The sequence below is a fragment of the Rhynchophorus ferrugineus genome, unplaced genomic scaffold (genome assembly GCF_030347505.1).
Source record: "Rhynchophorus ferrugineus isolate W39M unplaced genomic scaffold, kcgeb_rfMv2 rfM5, whole genome shotgun sequence".
NCBI classification, from domain to species: domain Eukaryota; kingdom Metazoa; phylum Arthropoda; class Insecta; order Coleoptera; family Curculionidae; genus Rhynchophorus; species Rhynchophorus ferrugineus.
Genome location: NW_027472584.1, coordinates 18,546,958 through 18,566,725, shown reverse-complemented (window position 1 = coordinate 18,566,725; position 19,768 = coordinate 18,546,958). Strand labels below are relative to the sequence as shown.

At 31.4% G+C, this 19,768-nt stretch overlaps 2 protein-coding genes across 5 annotated transcripts in view; one reads left to right on the top strand and one right to left on the bottom strand.

Moving 5' to 3' along the window:
* SK (small conductance calcium-activated potassium channel) overlaps positions 1-19,768 on the bottom strand; it is a 237,333-nt gene that overhangs the window by 155,025 nt on the left and 62,540 nt on the right. The window lies entirely within an intron of this gene.
* On the top strand, positions 3,162-19,666 carry LOC143196870 (sodium- and chloride-dependent glycine transporter 1). The gene is made up of 10 exons (XM_076404790.1): positions 3,162-3,302; positions 4,926-5,082; positions 5,421-5,699; positions 12,578-12,788; positions 14,090-14,406; positions 17,688-18,024; positions 18,859-19,010; positions 19,074-19,219; positions 19,273-19,428; positions 19,490-19,666. The coding sequence occupies exons 1-10, from the start codon at positions 3,297-3,299 to the stop codon at positions 19,592-19,594; spliced, it is 1,866 nt and encodes a 621-aa protein (XP_076260905.1). The 5' UTR covers positions 3,162-3,296; the 3' UTR covers positions 19,595-19,666.

Sequence of the window (19,768 nt, the reverse complement as noted above, 5' to 3'; positions counted from 1 at the left end):
CTTGATAAGATACATAAATTTTATCGGAGAAATTGTATTTTAACTTAATTTACCTACTATAAATACTTTTTTTTTATTTTCTTTATAAATAATTTTACTACTATAAATCATATTCCACAAAAAAATTAACCCTCAGTATTCCATTATCAAAAAAAAGTAAGCAGCTATAACGATAGCTTAATACTCACGCGACAATTCAGTCTCAAAATCAATATTCAAGAAGTAATCTTAATTCAATCTTGAACGGTTGAGTGTCAGATACTCATTTAATATAGAAAACTCATTAACAATACAATTCGGTACAACGAGGATTAAGTGAAATGCAAGAATCTATTAAAATATTAATGATAAAACACCCCATCAGTTTGATATCAATTTAAAAAAAGACGAGGAAGTGAAAGTTTAATTTAAATTTTTTTTAATATTTGAATATAGATTCCAATATTAAAATTGGTAAAATATCGATTTATTTATAATATGATTATGAGTTCATGCTAAATAAATACAATTATAGAGGGTTTCTGGCATCTCATTAGTATTAAGAGTATTACAAAATGTAAATCGTACAGATGTAAGTCTCCTTTTTACCAACAAGAGTTTATCTGGACTAGACCTACTGTTTAACGTAGGTTCCGAAAACGTCCTCGGTATTAAGCCTACACATTGACGAGTGACCAACTTAGAAATCATCCCAGAAGATATACGGTCTTACCCACACTGGATACTGGCGTAACTGAGATCATTTTCCTTGTCGGATAATACACACTTGCATAGGACAATCACAAATATTAAAAAATCACATAACATAAATTTACGACCATGTCCCAGCAGGATTCGAACCCGCGACTATAGCAACAGCAGGTGGATCGTCCTGTCGCCTTTACCACTATGCCGACCAATTTTGTTTTTTTTTGTCACTTTGACGGGTTTCGTCATTTCTCGACTATATAATAGTACGGTGTTGACATAGAGGGAACGTGGACAGACATAAAATGTATATATAAAATAATAAATTAATAAATAAATAAAATCAATAACACAAACAGGGGGCTAAAAGTATAAATACAATTTAAAAATGAACACAAATACAGGACTACAAACACAACCAAATGAAGTAGAGGTGCTATACCGACAGCACACATCAGGACCCATACCGAAGTGGTAATGGTTATTTGATCAGTAACACCAAACTTAGCATAGGCTAGATTCTATGGAGAAAATCCATTTACTTAGTTCAAATTTGGGTGAGCCGTGGACAGTCGTTCAGTATGTGGTAGACTGAAATAGGGGCACGGTGACAAAACTCACAGTGAGCAGGCGGGCTTGCAGTCATCAAGTGACTGTGCGAGAAATGACAGTAGCTCAATCTCAGTCGAAGTCTCAGAGAAAAAATCAGGTTTAATCTCATAGAGTCTGTTGTGGTTGGCCTCCTGGGACCAACGATGTTGTACTCCGTTAATTGAGAAACAAGATACGAATGGGATAAGGTCAGTGTGTACAGTAACATCCGTGATGGGGAGGGGAGAAGAGGCTGCTTATTTAGCCGCACAATTCGCGCGCATTTCCCAGTACACCAACAAGAGAAAGGATTTATAGTAAACTTGTCCTGATCCCATTCCGATAGAGGGTACGGATGACTGACAGTCAGTCACTGACCAGGTGATGGTTCAACTTCTGTTCCAGGAAACATTCGAAAGCATTTCGAGAGTCGGTCAGGATTAGCCATTCTTTGAATCATTGTGCTGTAGCTTTGTTATTAAAACTAAAGATAACTAAGCCAGGGAGATCAGTTTTGACATGACTACGTTTACATCTACCATATTAGTTACAAGTGATTTATTTTTGTGGATTGTGGTTACTATATTACATTCATTAACCCATAGTTTTTTTTTATTTAGAATAAACACAAAAAATACTTCTACCTTTTCATTGTATGAAGAATATAAAAAATACTTTCAACAAAAATCACATCTCAATATCTTTTTTAACTATAGGTGTTATCTATAGAAATAACCGAAGATTTTTTAGCCTTTATATCCTGGTAATGTTAATACAGATATAAAGACCAACTGAATAGCTTTTATAAAACGTAATGGATCTTTTATTCGACGATTATTGATGGAAATTCATTTTACAGGGTTCCATTGGTATATAAAGGATGATTACACAAAACTTTTAACTAAGAAAGTTCAGCTACCTATCTACCATTTCAAGGAAACTTCTAATATTCGTTCAATGCAATTTCCTAATCTTAGATAATACGTTTTCGCGTATATTTGAGAAAATAAAACGGATACCTTCAATAACATTTCTTTTCAGTTATACAGTTATTTTTAATAATACCATTCAACAAATTTCCGGATATTATCTCAAGAAATTACACTATGTCATTATTCCTTGATATAATACGAATACGTACATATTGTTTTTATGATGTTTTTGTTCCCAGATAAAAATCCAAATTTTAACCAGGAAATGTATTTTGATGTAAAAATACTTTTTAGTATAATTGGCTTTCACGCTGGATGTCAAATGTATCTCTAATTATAAGGATCTTCTACAGCACTATACCAGAAGTGTAGGTTTTCATATTTCTTGATAATCTTTTAGGATGTAGCAACATCTTGATGTGAGTATTCTCAGTGTTCATCACTAAATTAATCAATGAAAAATTTATATACTGGCTAGTGAAATCTGTTAAAAAAACCAGAAAGCAATTACCGATAAACTTACGGCACTACATGTAACATCAGAATAAAATGATATTTATTACTAACATTTTTACGAAATTATTATTAGATAATATTTTAGTGTTAAGTGGTGTAATAGTAATTTGATATAAAATACTATAAGTTAAAACTATTTTAATGAAATAAATCCCTTAATCTTTAATTGATTGATGAATGTTTCTTATATTTAAGATATATCTTAAATATTCTATCGCTTTTGACTCGATATATAATGGTCGTTACGTTTTCCGAGACTACAATAATCCTCTGCGATAGTTAGCCTAATCGATGATATCGATTTAATTTTAAATATCATTTAATGCTTTAAAAATTATTGCACTATTAAACAATTTTCTTATCAGTCGTTATATCATTGTTATATATTATCATCGAAAGTACAAAGCCGTTAATCTGACTTAAGTCTTGACTGTACGACAATTTAGATTATATTAGGAATTGTTTATTAAGTTTTGAATGTTGGCCAGAAAGCAACATCACAAAACAATATAAAATTGTTATTAGTACAGTAATTTAAGTGATAAAAACAGTATATACACAAATAGTAAAATGGCGGTAAGTTCTAAAGATATTACTATCTCAATTCAATTAATATTAGTATCATTTTCTACAAATGTTTCTACAATTTCCTCGGTAGTTAGTATGTTCAAGAAATGAAACCATAGTGCTGAAATACTTTCAATCAATTTGCGTTATAGGGATTTTCACTTCTTTTGGTTCTCCCTCATCGCTTGTAAACATATGGAAATAATTGATGTATCAACTACTAAGCTATTGCTGCTTGAGTTGACTTTTCGTCCAATTCATTTTGCAGTTCATTCGTCTTCTAGCCTTTTTAGTCTTCCAGTCCATTGACATCAAAATCGCCACTTATTCATTATTCAAAGCAAAACCAACAATTGGGATATAACGGAGTAGTTTTACCATAAATTTCTAAAAGTGCTTGATAAACTTGACAGCAGTCAATATAATTCGGTCTATGTACAGTGAATAAGTGGCTAATACTAAATAGAAAACTGTTACGTTATATAAGGACAGGGGCCTACTAAATTATATTTTTTATATCTAGAGCATCGTCAAGATGCTTTAGATATAGGATAAAATAGAGGCCAATACATCACCCAAAAGTTTAACTCTTTATTGTCCATTTATAAACGTACTACTTACTAATATATTTAAGAAGTCTGATCTCTGCATATGTTTAATTTTTATCATTAAATTCAACATTCTAGTTCAAATAATATAAAATTGTAGCATGCATTCTTTGAAGGTTAATACTACTCAGACATCATGACTATTCTGGTGTGTTATTTGTTTGTCAGACCAGAGAATTATTTAATGATGTTTTACGATTGTTAATATTAGAGAAATTTCATCCGGTGTTATAATGAACTATTTTTTATAACAATTTTTACTATAACAATAAATAGCGGAGGTATCCACAGAGTGGTATCCAGAAAAATTTATTGTGCCATACAAAATATTTATTGTTTTTCATCAAAATTTGAAATACATCTGGGCACTGTCTCCAACTTTGATATAGTTCAGTGCCCATCACTTAATAAAGTAGTGTAAAAAGGTGATTAAACTAAACTTATATTAAACATTTATAAAAAACTATCTCTCAAACACAAGCCTAAATTAATGCATACGTTTTCGCTGGCCAACATATAATGGCTTTGAGACTGTGTGTGTATTTTATGATGATAACACTATTGGAGGCAATACAACCTATTATTTAAAATGTTATGCTTAGTTCTTAGTTCTAAAACGACTACCATTCTCCATAAAAAATTACATTCACAAATTCATTAAAGCAATTAGTTTAAAATCCAATATAAACAATGTTAGATTAATTGATATTGTCTACTTTAAACTTGTCTTTACTAAACGTGCAAATACTCAATTGGAAAGATCCATCTCAAAAACTTAATTCATCAAATATTATAGATTCGGCATAACCACAATCCCCATAAAGACACCCGAGAATGGACTAATCTAATGAGCATTCAAAGTTTGTGAAACTTTATCTTAAATTAAGCATTGATTTTCCCAAAAACAGAGACAAGACTTATTAAAGATTCTAATAGTTATATTTCGCAAAATTTGAATGTCCTATTAGGAGGTAGAATTTGTACATATTGAAAGACCCTTTATTCCCAAAGCTTTAATTTTCAGAAGAAGCAGAATAGGCCAGCAGGAAATGCCGACAACGATGAAAATTCAAGATCAAATTGGGACAATCCAATTGAATTTGTACTTTCCTGTCTAAATTATGCAATTGGCTTGGGAAATGTTTGGAGATTTCCATATCTTTGTTATAGTAATGGAGGCGGTGAGGATAAATTCATTTATTTCTGGAAATAAAAACTGATATTTATTGTGATAATGTAGAGTCTTTTTTTCTGTTATGTCTACTCTGAAATATTGTATGGAAATAATTTTATCCCACATACTTTTAGAAGTTTAGTTAGTAGAAATACAGTAGCGAATGAAAACATGCAATAATTACTTTGTTAATCAAAGTGATTAATCCTAGTAATCTCTATATAATTTTAAAAAATACAGATTATGTTAACAAATATTGATTATATTGCATGATATCTAAAGTCAACATAATTCCTGACAATTTTTACACATATATTAATGTTTCCTAATTGTATAAAATTTTAGGTGCCTTTTTGTTAGCATATTTTATCATGCTCATTCTGATGGGAACTCCAATATTCCTACTGGAATTACTGATAGGTCAATATTCAGGACTGGGCCCTGATATGGCCTTTCGTCACATAGCACCAATATTTACAGGCTTAGGTTACTGTTGCTTGCTAGTTATCTTTTTCATTACGGTCTACTACATGATGATTGTTTCTTGGACAATATTTTACTTCTTCGACTCCTTTACCAAAGATCTGGGATATGGACGATGTAATCATGCTTTTAATAGCGTAGGTAAGTAAAAATAATTAATAAAATTTATATTTGCGCCCTGTATTATATAACATGCTTTTCATCTAAAATCGAAATTATGTCAGTGACAAGGTCAACTTCTTTTGATTTGAAATTTTTCAAAAACAAAAATTTTATTTGCCAATATTCATCTTTTTCGTGCCCTTGGTTTTTCACCATATTATTGTATTTGTTGTCATCGCCTGAAACTTGGCATAGACCCAAACTATTGATTTATGCAAAGGATCAAAATAAATATCGCATACCATTGGTTAATCATTCAAATCAACTATAAATCACATTTTATTTGATGCCTTATGTTATTACTAGTCCAGAATAGAAAGAAAAATCCGTTTAATTATTCGAAAGACGAAAATAGATCGCAAATCGTGGAAATAGAACTTATTCGTTATATATATAAGGATTGGGAATTAATTTTGAGGGATTGTAAATTTAAGACAATAGGGAAGATGAATATGTCTGAAAAACTACTTTCTGATAGTTCTACGAAATTACTTTGCCCGAAATTAAAGTTCCTTTTGCAAAAAAATCTATTAAAAAAAAATTGACGTTTGAAATCGTAAAATTTTAATTGCGTGACGTAGTAATTTTAGCCATACTGGAAGGTATGTATGGGTACAGGTCTTATTTATACATTATATTAATAAATTAATGTTATAATTAGATATTCTATCATGTATCGATGGTGTTAGGGCTCCTAAAACAATTATATATCACTAAAAAACCCAACAAGTTGTTTATTTTGATTCCAAAGCAAAAAAAATATTGAAGAGCGGGAGCCAATCAACTATTCACAGCAAAAATGTCATTCCAATGAAAGTATTTATTATCTTAAGTACCTTTAATTATGTCTAAAGTGTAATTAACGTAATATGGGGCTAAATAACAAGGTTGATAACATTTGAAGTTAGGCCTCATTTATTTTGTTTATTATGCATAAAGTGCCTATAATGTTGTTCTTTTCTCAGTTGCAAAATTCAATTACAATTAATTCATTTATTTACACAAATTTTACACTGTAATTTGATATAATATATCTATCAAATATATAAAATGAATATGTTTGTAGCCCTATTGAAGATACAATTTACAATCATAAAATTTTTCAGTAGATTTACCATCGATACAATTTTGGTTTAGCTTCAAAAAATAAATTCAAATCACATCAAAATCAAAATCTATATCAAAAATTGTAGATTTCTTTGATGTAGAATCTCCGCAGCGTTTGTAAAACTATTGTTGAACATTAACAGCATTAAGAATTGCTTAATCAACACACACCCAATTATTTTTTATTCATTAACTTAAAAAGAACAAACGCTTCACTCTAACTATTTACTCCAACGCTGCTTTAACTCTTGGTGTTCTTTTCTCAAGAATAACTTCTTTTTGGTGAATTTACATGGTTTTGACAGAAAGCTGGCCATTCAACTGATGATCTTTTTGATTCAGATCTATTTTCAGCACTTCCAAACTATGAATATTTGAATGGTTGAAGCATTTTTCTTTTCGGATAAAAAAACGCTAAAACATATGTATATTCTTAAGAATTACAAATTAATTTTGGAAAGCGCAAAGCATTCAGCTATTAGATTCTTCATACTAGTCAAAAATATGTGATTTCTTTTATGTAGAATCTCCACAGCACTTGACAAATCATTAATTGGCTTCAACAGCATTATTTACCATCAAGAATTGTTTAATCAACAGACAGAATGATTGTTTATCCATTATCCTAAAAAGAACAAAAGTTAATTCATTAAGTATTGTAAACTCATATTTGGATTGATCTGAAATCACAAAACTTCGACATAAATAGTAATAGTTTTAGTTTAAATTACGATGATTATTTTATATTGAACATATTTCCGCAATAACAATGAATCAAAAATGTTTTGAGAAATTTAACTGAAAAGAAACCAGGAAAAAATTATTTTAAGCAATTCGTTTTCTTTTAAAAAAAATAGTCACTTCTATTCCATAAATAACCGAAGCATATCTCCTAATATTCGGTTTGTTTTTTTTTATTTTCTCATGTCAAGGATTATAAATGGCTGTTGCTGAAAGATTTTTTCCTTCGTTCAGTTTCACAGCCTATCCTGTGAGACTGTGTGAATCTTACGGACTTAGATAATTGGATTTTAGTTGGTTGTGAAAAAATCATTCACGTAGAAATATCGTTACGTATTTGTATCAATATATATCGAGCAAAGATAAAACATTACAGGGATTTTATAACATTGGTACTTACATACAGTTATATACTGTATGTTATAGAAAATAATGATGAATTTGATAAAAATTTCAGTAATATTTCGAATGTACTAACATTCAAGCAACAAAATTTCAATTTGTACAGCATACTATTAATATTTATAAGATTGTTACTTAAGAGTGTTATAAAGAATTATTATTATTTAAGATAAAGAAATTAATTGTGCAACTTTTCCTGAATAAGTGAGCTGTCCTACACTATCAAACAAGCAATACATATAACCTGTACAATAAAATAGAGATCATATATTGCCAATGAAGTTTGTAAGGGGTAAAATTCGTTTTAAACTTTGAGCGGATTTTCATTCTCATTCTATGCTAGTTAGCTAGAGATAGAGTGCTGTCTGATGCGTTAAAACATGTAATCGAACCAACTTGTAAAATTAGATACAGGTTGATATTAGTGGGCCATGTTGCCAAAGTCCGAAAAATTATTTAAAACATTAGTAATAATAATTAGAAATTATAAACCGGCACATATTGTAAACCAAAAAGCAAAACTGATCACCCACAAGGAATTCGCGATTGACATTGCAATTTTTCGTCATTTGAGTGAATTGTATGTAAGGTTTACACCAACAGATTTGCAGCAACTAAACAGAATTTAGACAACAAAGGCTTATCAAATAGATAAAATCGAATACTTAATTTAATGTTAATTATAAAAACTACTTGAACTCGTTATACTTTATATTACAGAAGATAAAAATTTACAATAATTATAAGGAATATTTCCAATAAATTGAAAAAAACATTGATAAAGTAAAGTTAATTGAAAATGGACAAAAATTATCAGTTTCGAAACCATTTTGACAAAACAAAAACATTTTATTTGTACTAGAAAGTACGTTTACATTTACGGTCATTAAGCCCCCTACAGTCGGTTTCATGAGCAATATTTCATTAACGTCTAAATGAAGCTGAAAAACGTTAGAATTAATATTACGTGTGAGGTGAATTGTAAGTAGTACATAAAGGAAACCCTACACGGAATACCGAACTTACGCTAAAACCTAATGGGGCAGTTCTATGTCGAAAAGCGCTGAAGCCGCAATATAATGTAGGATGTCCATTTTTAGAGGATGGCTATTGATATAGCTGATCCATTTTAGGATATTGAAACGTATAAATCGTTCTAGTAATGGATTATTCGAGTGCGAAACCTACGCTTGTCAATTAAGTACATCCAAGTTATTATACTTTTTCTTTATTTATGGTTTTCTTCGATAAGAGTTTCTCTTATATCAAATATTAATATTATTTTTAGTTTATAAATTCCACTGGAAGTTGCAACTGAAATTGATAACCTCAATCCTAGAAATGCGCTATACCAGATGACATTTCACCTGGATCATTGAAAGAACTACCACGAAAAACAATCATCATGTCAACAACCGGAATGCTTTAAAATTACACAAATAATGATGCTCAAAAAACCTGTCAAACCTGCAGAACAAGTCGAATCTTACAGGCCTATTTCGCTACTACCTGCAATATCAAAGCTATTTGAGAAACTGATATTTAAATGTGTTACACATTTAGTAACAATACCAGTTTGGTCTTCGAAATCACCATCCAACAATCGATCAAGTGCACAGAGTAACTGCGGCTATTGAAAGAGCGTTTGAGGAAAAGAAATACTGACCCGCAATATTCCTGGATGCCTCACAAGCTTTTGATCGGGTTTGGCATTTGGGATTAATCTGTAAGATGAGTAAATTGTTGCCGCGTAATTATTGTCAATTGCTGGAGTCATATATATTCGGAAGAAGATTTAGAGTATCGCACGAAATGGCGTTCTCGACATTTAAAAATATCTCGGCTGGAGTGCCACAAGGTAGCGTTTTAGGACCTCTCCTGCTATACACTGCTGACATTCCAACAACAAAAGAAACACTTCTTGGAACCTTCGCTGACGACACAGTTATTATGGCAAAAGATATATCTCTGCCTAGGGCAATAGAAAAAGTGCAAGTGGCAGTCAACAAAATCTACAAATGGAGACAATATTGGAAAATTCAACTTAATAGCTCCAAATCTGTCCACGTTAATTTTGCATTGAGGCGAAATAATAAAAACTTAATTATATCACTCAATGGAATCCCGATTCCTCAAGCAGAATCAGCTAAATACCTTGGAATCCATCTTGACGGTAGATTACATTCTAAGCATCAAGTTAGACAAAAGGCAAAACACATTAGAACCAAAATAAAACAATTATACTAGTTAGTCGGAAGATACTCCCAACTTTATCTAAAATCAAAGAGGTTGATCTGTAATATAATTATAAAGTCAGTTTGGACCTATGGGGTGCAAATACGGGGTTGCACTAAAAACTCAAATCAACTAGTCATACAACGCTGTCAAAACAAGGCTCTTCGATTGATTACCAATGCCTATCGCTATGTAACCAACGATGACCTGGAAATCAAATGGATTTTCGAAGTAATCCAAGATTTCGCCATGAAACACGAAAGAAGATTACTAAATCATACTAACGCGGAAGCAATACAGCTGCTGGACAGCGCGCAGGATGTCAGGAGATTGAAGCGAACAAAACCATACGAACTTATATAAAGTGTATACATTTAGTGTAAACTATAGCTATAAGTTAATAATTAATAAATAATTATAATTTTATAATTGAGGAATACATACTGATGTATTTTCTCGTACTCGTCTTGTTTGTTAATTAATCTAAGTACATAGGAAAAGTAGTAATAAATTAATTGTAAATTAAGATTGTACTAAGCTAGATACGCTAGATAGATAGAGATGTTATAAAAATAAAAAAAAAATTATAAATACGAAATGACTGAAGATGAACAAATATAAATACAATAAAGATGTTATATTATATTATTTTAGTTAATTTCTATGATTATGTAGCAGTTTTGGGAACATGTGTTTCAGATATATAATATGTATTCAAGTATTCATGAATTTCTGCAAAATTCACACCAAATTACAAGTTTTACCCTATATATTCGCACTTAATGGCTTCTTGATATATTAGCAGGTCTTTAAATGGGAGACTGTTACTTTATGATATATCTGTTCATATAAAAATGAGTTTCGTCACTTAACATGATTTTTTCTCTCCAAATCTACTATTACTAAGAGTAATGAATCAATATGCAAATCTACATGTGTAGGTTCTTAGGCGAGATGAGGAATAAAGACACCACTTTTATAATGTTATTGAACTCTTTGTAAATTTTCATGGTAATTTATCCAATAATACCAAATGTACCGGAAAGTCATTGTCGGGTTTTTTTAGCAGATATCGCTAGGTTTAAGTATGGAATATTATGATTTGACGCATATGTAATTTTATTCTTCTGGCATCAAGCTTCAAAGCTATATATACTATATTTTGCGAAAGTAACATCGTCATAGAGTTATACCTCTTTAAAAATGTCAAGTTTATTGTCTTTCAGCAAACAGGTATTTGCAGCACGCATTACTTTTTTTATTTAATCAAAAAAAAAGCATCGCTTGCTCGTACAAACTTGCAGTGAGGCACGGTTTAGAAAATTTAAAAGTGGTGATTTCGATATGCAAGACAAGGAAAATTCTGGTAGATCAAAAAAATTTGAAGATGCGAAACTGCAAAAAGCATTAAATGTGGTCTAAGAAACGATTAGCGACCGATTACCAGCAATAGAGAATATTAAGAAGATGGGAAGACGGGTGCCATACCAATTAAATAACAGTAAAATGGAAATTCGAAAAATCGTCTGTGAAATGCTGCTTCAAAGGTATAATGCGAAGTCTTATTATAATATAAGATTATTATAAGATAAGTCTTATGCGAAGAAGTATTTTCAAAACCGTAAGCGCAAAAAATCATGGTTATCACCTGGAGAAGCTTTCCAATCAAATCCAAGGCCAAATCGTTTTGGTCGCAAGACAATGCTCTGTGTTTGGTAAGACCAGAGTGGCGTGGTGTATTACAAACTGGTTAAACCTGGAGAAATAGTTAATAGTGACCACTACCGACAACAAATTGTCATTTTGAACCATGCATTGATCGAAGAACGTCCAGAAGGAGCCCGAATATACGGAAAAGTGAACGATAACGTGCTGTACTATAAAGCAAAATCGATCAAACTAGCGTTGAAAGCACATATTGGATATTGGATGGGACATATTATCATACCCGACGTACTCTTCATACCTTGTCCCGTTCGACTATTAATTTTTAGCAACAATGGGACACGCGCTTACTGAACAGCACTTCGTCAATTTCGAAGAAGATAGAAAATGGTTCGATGAACGGTTTTGTTCAAAAGACAAACAGTTCTTTTAGGATGGCATCCATAAATTGCCTGAATGATGGACAAAATGTATAAAATCAAATTGCCAATACTTTGAATAAATACATTTTTCTATTATCTTCAGAATTATGTAGTTTTTTTTTCGGAAAAAAAACGGTAATGACTTTTCGGTACATCTGGTAAATATCATAAATGTCTAAATTTGACTATAACTTTATCAACTTTCCATTACCTTTCCAAATTCGAGTGTTTAATATAAAAAATGCATATACATACCTTTAAATAAACTTTTCTTTTATATTACAGGGTGTTATAGCGCACTAGAAGAAGCCAATTGTCTCCAAAATCAAACATGGTATAACAATAGTTGCATGTTAACAAATCAGTTATGCAATTCGCTAAATGCAAAAGAAGTAAATCGAACGTATTGTGCTATCATTAATGAAAATGGCGATGAAGTACACATATCTATACACAGTCTAGTCAACAGAACTCTAGCAACATCAGAATATTTCAGGTAAATAGTCAATGTCATCAAGTCGTCATATCAATAACATTTAACTGAAGAAAAAGATCGAATATTAAAAAAAAATGTAGATTGAATACTGATCATCACAAAACAGCGAAAAAAAACCCGAAACATCTGGTCAATATTTAAACGGGATTAAGGTGAAATAGGCGGGAAACCTCGAAAAAAGAATAAAATCAATATAAAAATGTAATAAAATAAAAGGAAGCAGCAAAACTGTATTTGTAAATGCACCCTTGAGAGGCTCACAGTTAGATATATTTTATACGAACAGCCAAATCCCACCTAAACTCCAGAAAATGCCAATACTCAATAGGGAATAACCGCGGTTGTATCATTTCAGTTTTTCGTCTTTAATTATATTAAGTCAATTTACTTAAGTTTATAGTTTATCTTACGACAATAAAATACATGGACGAACAAAAAAACTATTTATGAAAACCAATATTATCAGTTTTAAGGTTAAGAAACCGTATTTGACATCAGGTTTTTATATTAATTTTCCTTTTCCTTTGCAAAATATGTAAATAAATTCGGTTCGCCTTATTCACCAGACTATTGCCTCTTTGAATTATCAGTTGTTCACTCTGATATCATCTGGTCCGGCATTAATATTTTTACTAAGCATATGTTTATAACCATGTAAGTATCAAGTATTATAACAAGTATACAAGTATAATTATCAAGTAAAAGTAATTTCGTTGATATCATATTTGGAAATAACTAATTATATTACTCATAAGAAAGGCTCATATGTCTTTTTTTAAATTAATTACGTCTTACATTAGATATGCTTAGTATAATCTTAATATACAAATTAATTTATTACTACTGTTCTGTTGTAATTTTATTAATACATAAACAAGGGGAAATATGAGATATGGTTGCTAAATCACAGCAATAGAGCTACGGGACAACAGGCAGGAAATCAGAGGATTGAAGCGAATCAAACCACACTATTCTTAACATTAGCTAAAGTAGTTTAGTTTTATTTTAATTTCGCCCTGTTTATGCATTAATAATGCAAGTAGAACAGAATAGTAGTAATTAATTAATTTGTAAATTAAGAATGTACTAAGCATATCCAATGTAAGATGTAATTAATTAAAAAAAATCATGATTGATTATACATCACATCTTATAGATTATTTTAAATGTTCAATATTGTTTAATATAGCAGAAGGAGAATATATAATGTCATTTATAAAATAAAGAGCAGTAACTCTATCTAGCCATCATCAGATGCACTAAAAAAATACAATGAAATTTCCGTTTTCCTTTCTTTATAGGGAACATGTTTTGGGTATCGGAGAGGCTACGTGGGAAAATTTTGGTGGAATGAGATGGGAAATATTCGGTTGTTTGATATTCTCATGGGTGGTTTGCTATTTTGCTATACTCAAAGGCATAAAAACATCCGGAAAAGTAGTGTATTTCACCGTATTGTTTCCTTATTTTATCCTAACCGCCCTCGTGATCCAAGGAGCTATATTACCAGGAGCTATCGACGGTATCCTGCTTTATCTCCGACCTGATTGGAGTAAATTACTAGAGGTTAATCTCTGGGCATCAGCTGCATCACAAACATTTTATTCATTTGGCATTGGTAAGTTATTATTTAATTAAAACGTATATTTTACTCTGGTTTCTTTTAAAAGAAAATTCCGCAATTAAAAAAAAAATTTCGATATACTCGAAGTTCTATAAATCACCCGATATTAAGTTATTTCTTTCATATTCACGATTTCAAAGGTTCTGGCGCGAACAAATAAAGAACTCAATATACTTAACAAAGGAAAGCTGTTAGAAAAGTTTTTTTACAAGTAAACGTCGTATTTGTGATGAAGTTTCCAATATTTGTGACATATTCATATTTCCCTTTTGCTAAACTCTTAACAAAAAAGACCGATTCTATTCATTGATATTAGACTTACAACAGCATATGTCTTTTATTTTCAAGAATTAATTTATGATGAAGTTACATAGGCGGATATTGCAAATATATTTATTGCAGTTCTATATTGAATAAATTTGACAATATCCTGAACAATTACACTGTTTCACAAGTTTCTTTATTCCATAGCATTAAATAAAGCAGCTTTTTCTATCAAATTGTACCTGCTGAACACTAAAACTTCTTAAATTATCCTAAATAAATAAAGACACTATGAACATATTCATTAATTTAATAAAAAAATAGTAATATATATTTACAAAGAGACAATGAATCAAAATAGCTCAGGTTTAAGTGGTCAATAAAAAAATGAGTGATATATTCTGAAAGAAAATAACGAAATATAAACTTTTCCTCTGGTGAATAGTAGAATCTATTGTTACTACAAACCAGCAGATATCTGTTAACATTTTAGCATTCTACGTTCCTTGATATCGTCCTTCTAACTGTTTTATAACCTGGTGAAAGCGTTCACCTTGTTCGTCACTCACCATTCCAAGATTAGGGGGAAAAATCGAAAATGGAATGTAAGAAATGTATTTTTAAAAACTTTCTGCACCCCATGGTTTTATTTTTTTTTAGAAAAGTCATTCGCTAAAAACTCGGCGTTTTCAACTTTTTTAAGAAATACATACTGATGTACTGTATTACGTCCTCGCCTTGTTTGTGTATTAATACAAGTACAACAGAACGGTATTAAAAATAATTTATAAATTAAGATTGTACCAAGCATATCTAATGTAAGATGTAATTAACTAAAAAAAATTCAACTATAAGATTGCCTAAAAATCCATGAATTAGTTTCTTGAGAGATAACCAAGTCGCTAACCCGGTTATATTTTTATCGAATTTATTTTTTCTATAAGTTGTCATATTTGTGGGACAACAAAAATGTCTGCTTTTAATTTAATATCACTTAGTTTAGAGAAAACAGTTTTCAAATACAAAAATTTTGCCCCATACACACAAAAACACCCAATATATTCGGGTGTTCCGCAGGGCAGTGTTCTTGGCCCATTGTTATATCTATTGTATACAGCTGACCTACCAACCTCACGAAACACTACTGTTGCAACATATGCTGACGATACAGCGGTTTTATTATCACACGAGGATCCAATGTCAGCCACAAGAAACCTCCAACTTCAACTTTCATCTTAACAAAGTTGAATTGTGGTTGAAATTCACTTAGTTTAGAGAAAACAGGGCAGTGTTCTTGGCCCATTGTTATATCTATTGTATACAGCTGACCTACCAACCTCACGAAACACTACTGTTGCAACATATGCTGACGATACAGCGGTTTTATTATCAGACGAGGATCCAATATCAGCCACAAGAAACCTCCAACTTCAACTTTCATCTTAACAAAGTTGAATTGTGGTTAAAAATCACTTAGTTTAGAGAAAACAGTTTTTAAATACAAAAATTTTGCCCCATATGCACAAAAACACCCAATATATTCGGGTGTTCCGCAGGGCAGTGTTCTTGGCCCATTGTTATATCTATTGTATACAGCTGACCTACCACCCTCACGAAACACTACTGTTGCAACATATGCTGACGATACAGCGGTTTTATTATCACACGAGGATCCAATGTCAGCCACAAGAAACCTCCAACTTCAACTTTCATCTTAACAAAGTTGAATTGTGGTTGAAATTCACTTAGTTTAGAGAAAACAGTTTTCAAATACAAAAATTTTGCCCCATACGCACAAAAACACCCAATATATTCGGGTGTTCCGCAGGGCAATGTTCTTGGCCCATTGTTATATCTATTGTATACAGCTGACCTACCAACCTCACGAAACACTACTGTTGCAACATATGCTGACGATACAGCGGTTTTATTATCACACGAGGATCCAATATCAGCCACAAGAAACCTCCAACTTCAACTTTCATCTTAACAAAGTTGAATTGTGGTTGAAAATCACTTAGTTTAGAGAAAACAGTTTTCAAATACAAAAATTTTGCCCCATATGCACATAAACACCCAATATATTCGGGTGTTCCGCAGGGCAGTGTTCTTAGCCCATTATTATATCTATTGTATACAGCTGACCTACCAACCTCACGAAACACTACTGTTGCAACATATGCTGACGATACAGCGGTTTTATTATCACACGAGGATCCAATATCAGCCACAAGAAACCTCCAACTTCAACTTTCATCTTAACAAAGTTGAATTCTGGTTGAAAACGTGGCGTATCAGAGCAAATGAGGCAAAATTTACCCATGTGACATTCACCCATTGTAGAAGAACATGTCCCTATATCCCCTTATCATGAACTTCCGCAAGCAGACAACAGCAACAGACAAGAGCAACGTTAAATATCTGGGAATGCATTTCGACCGACGTTTACACAGGAAATCATACAGTAACAAAACGCAAACAGCTTGGTGTTAAATTAAACCAAATGTACTGGCTGAGAGGGCGTAAATCTAAATTATCCTTAGATAACAAGGTCTTGTTGTATAAGTCAATAAGTAGGCCCATTTAGACTTATGGTATTGAACTGTGGGGTACTACTAACAAATCTAATATAGATATCCTCCGGAAGATCCAGAATAAAGTGTTACGAGTCATCGTCGATGCTCCATATTACGTGTCCAACAAACTGAGTCAGCGCGAAATCCCAATAGAACCCATAACGAGTGTGATTCGGAGTGTTAGTGAGAATTACTCTGAAAGACTATTAGTGCATCCCAATGCACTTAACCTTATTTTTGTTAAGACTTAAGTTAAATTTGAGTTTTAGTGATTTTGTCATATATTGTTTGCTATTCTATGATTTTATGTTTGCTATTTATTAATTGAAGTATTACTTCTTAGATTATAACGTATTTTGAACCACTTTCATCTCGCTTTGATTTGTTTTATTTAATTTTTACTACGATACAACCAAATATATTCTTTTATTTCAGCTTGTGGATCTTTAATAACCCTAGCATCATATAATAACTTCAAGAATAACTGCATACGTGACGCTGTTATTGTGAGTGCAACCAATGCTTTTACTTCCGTATATGCTGGTTTCGCCATATTTTCAATGTTGGGATATTTAGCCAATCAAATGGACCTTCCAGTTTCTGAAGTAGCTGATGATGGCCCAGGTTTAGCATTCATCGCATATCCAGAAGCAATACTCAGGCTCCCAGCTCCGACAGTCTGGTCTTTGTTATTCTTTTTTATGCTATTCATTTTAGGACTAGGTACACAATTTGCTGGAATTGAAGCGATAAGCTGCAGTATTTTAGACAAGTAAGAAGCAGTACATATTTTTATTCGATACATTTAAAGCGTAATCCATGAAACGACTGTGAATTAATTTTAAAGCTCTTGTTTATGTTAAGACTTTGCGAGTCTATTTTATAAATCTCTATTTATAAATCTCAAGTTCTTTTCGACATTTTCATTCAAAGTATGTTTTGAAATATATACGTCCCAACCAAAACTGATTTGGTAGAGGCGAAATATGAAAAAACGAAGTGAAATGAAGATTTTGATGATGTGTAATTTAAACTAGGTGAATGACAAACGATTCCTTATATAGCTTATCCATATTTCCAGATGACAAACGTTTAACTAGTGCTTTGTTCTCGAGAGATTCCATAAAGTCCATGTATTTGTCTTGGAATTGGAAGTATGTGGAGGCAAGACAGTGTTCTATGAGAGAAAAGAGATTTCTTGGTGTGAACTGAATATCAGTGGAAGACGAAATTTCAACTTATTGTTACTCTGATTTGTTTATCTTATTTGTATTCCCCATCAGTTCCAAATGATAACAATTTATCATTGGTATTCAGTTAGATTTGGACTTTTAGTTCCTCTCTATCCCGCTGATTCCATTAACTAGGTTATCATTTATTAATTATATCAAAATCACTATAATCACTATTTATATTTATTGAACTTTAAACTTTGTGTTCATGATTCTCCATGATTAAATAATAATACAAAAGCTTAATGAAAGAGCTTTGACATTAATAGTTGCAAAAGTTATCAAGTATTAAGTTTACCTTCTATGTACCCTCAAAATTAATTGACAGTCCTAGTAGTTAACATTTAAATATAAAATAAATTGTATATTTTTAGATGGGCACATCTGAGACCATATAAATCATACTTAAATCTTGTATTATGTATCATATGTTTCGTATTAGCAATTCCCATGTGTTTCTCTGGTGGTGTTTACCTATTTACCCTAATGGAATGGAACACTGCGTCATGGGCTATCATGTTAATAGGTGATAATTTTATGACATTTGCATATCAATCAATAAAAGTGTGGAATATGAAATTAATTTTAGGTTTTGCTGAGGTTGTCTCAATTTCTTGGTGCTATGGATGTACAATATTTTTAAGCCATATGGGCGACATGAAAATGACAATGAGATCATTCTGGAAAGGATATTGGTGGGTTTGTTGGGTTATAATAACACCATTTACGTTACTGGTAAGTGTTAATAGAAAACGGATCGATTTATAACTGATTACCATTATTTAAAGGCCATTTTTGTTTTTCAAATGGTTTTCTATCAACCAGCTTCATACGAAGGTTACGAATTTCCAGTATGGGCTGATGTTGTTGGATTATTAATTGGTATCAGTACCTTGGTACCATTTATAGTCGGTCTTATATATGTTTTTTGGAAAAAAGAATACGTAAGTTCATCAAAAATGTTTACTTATTGCTATTATAATATATATGTACGCATATTTCTAGCGTGGAAAAGAATTGTTAAAAGCAACCAGTGAATGGAAACCACAAATTGATGTAACAGAAAGTAATTTAATTCTATCTCTATACCCAAAGTCAGACACTATCTAATCCTTATACGTTTTTAAATATTCATAAACTGTTATTTTCATTCCCATAATAAAAATCTTGTTAATTTATTAAGACTGATTGTGTTTATCAAAATTAAATTCAAGAAAGGTAGCGAAATGGCGCAAAAAATTAGTCTAAACGTCCTATATTCAACAGGAATTATAAAGACTGGTT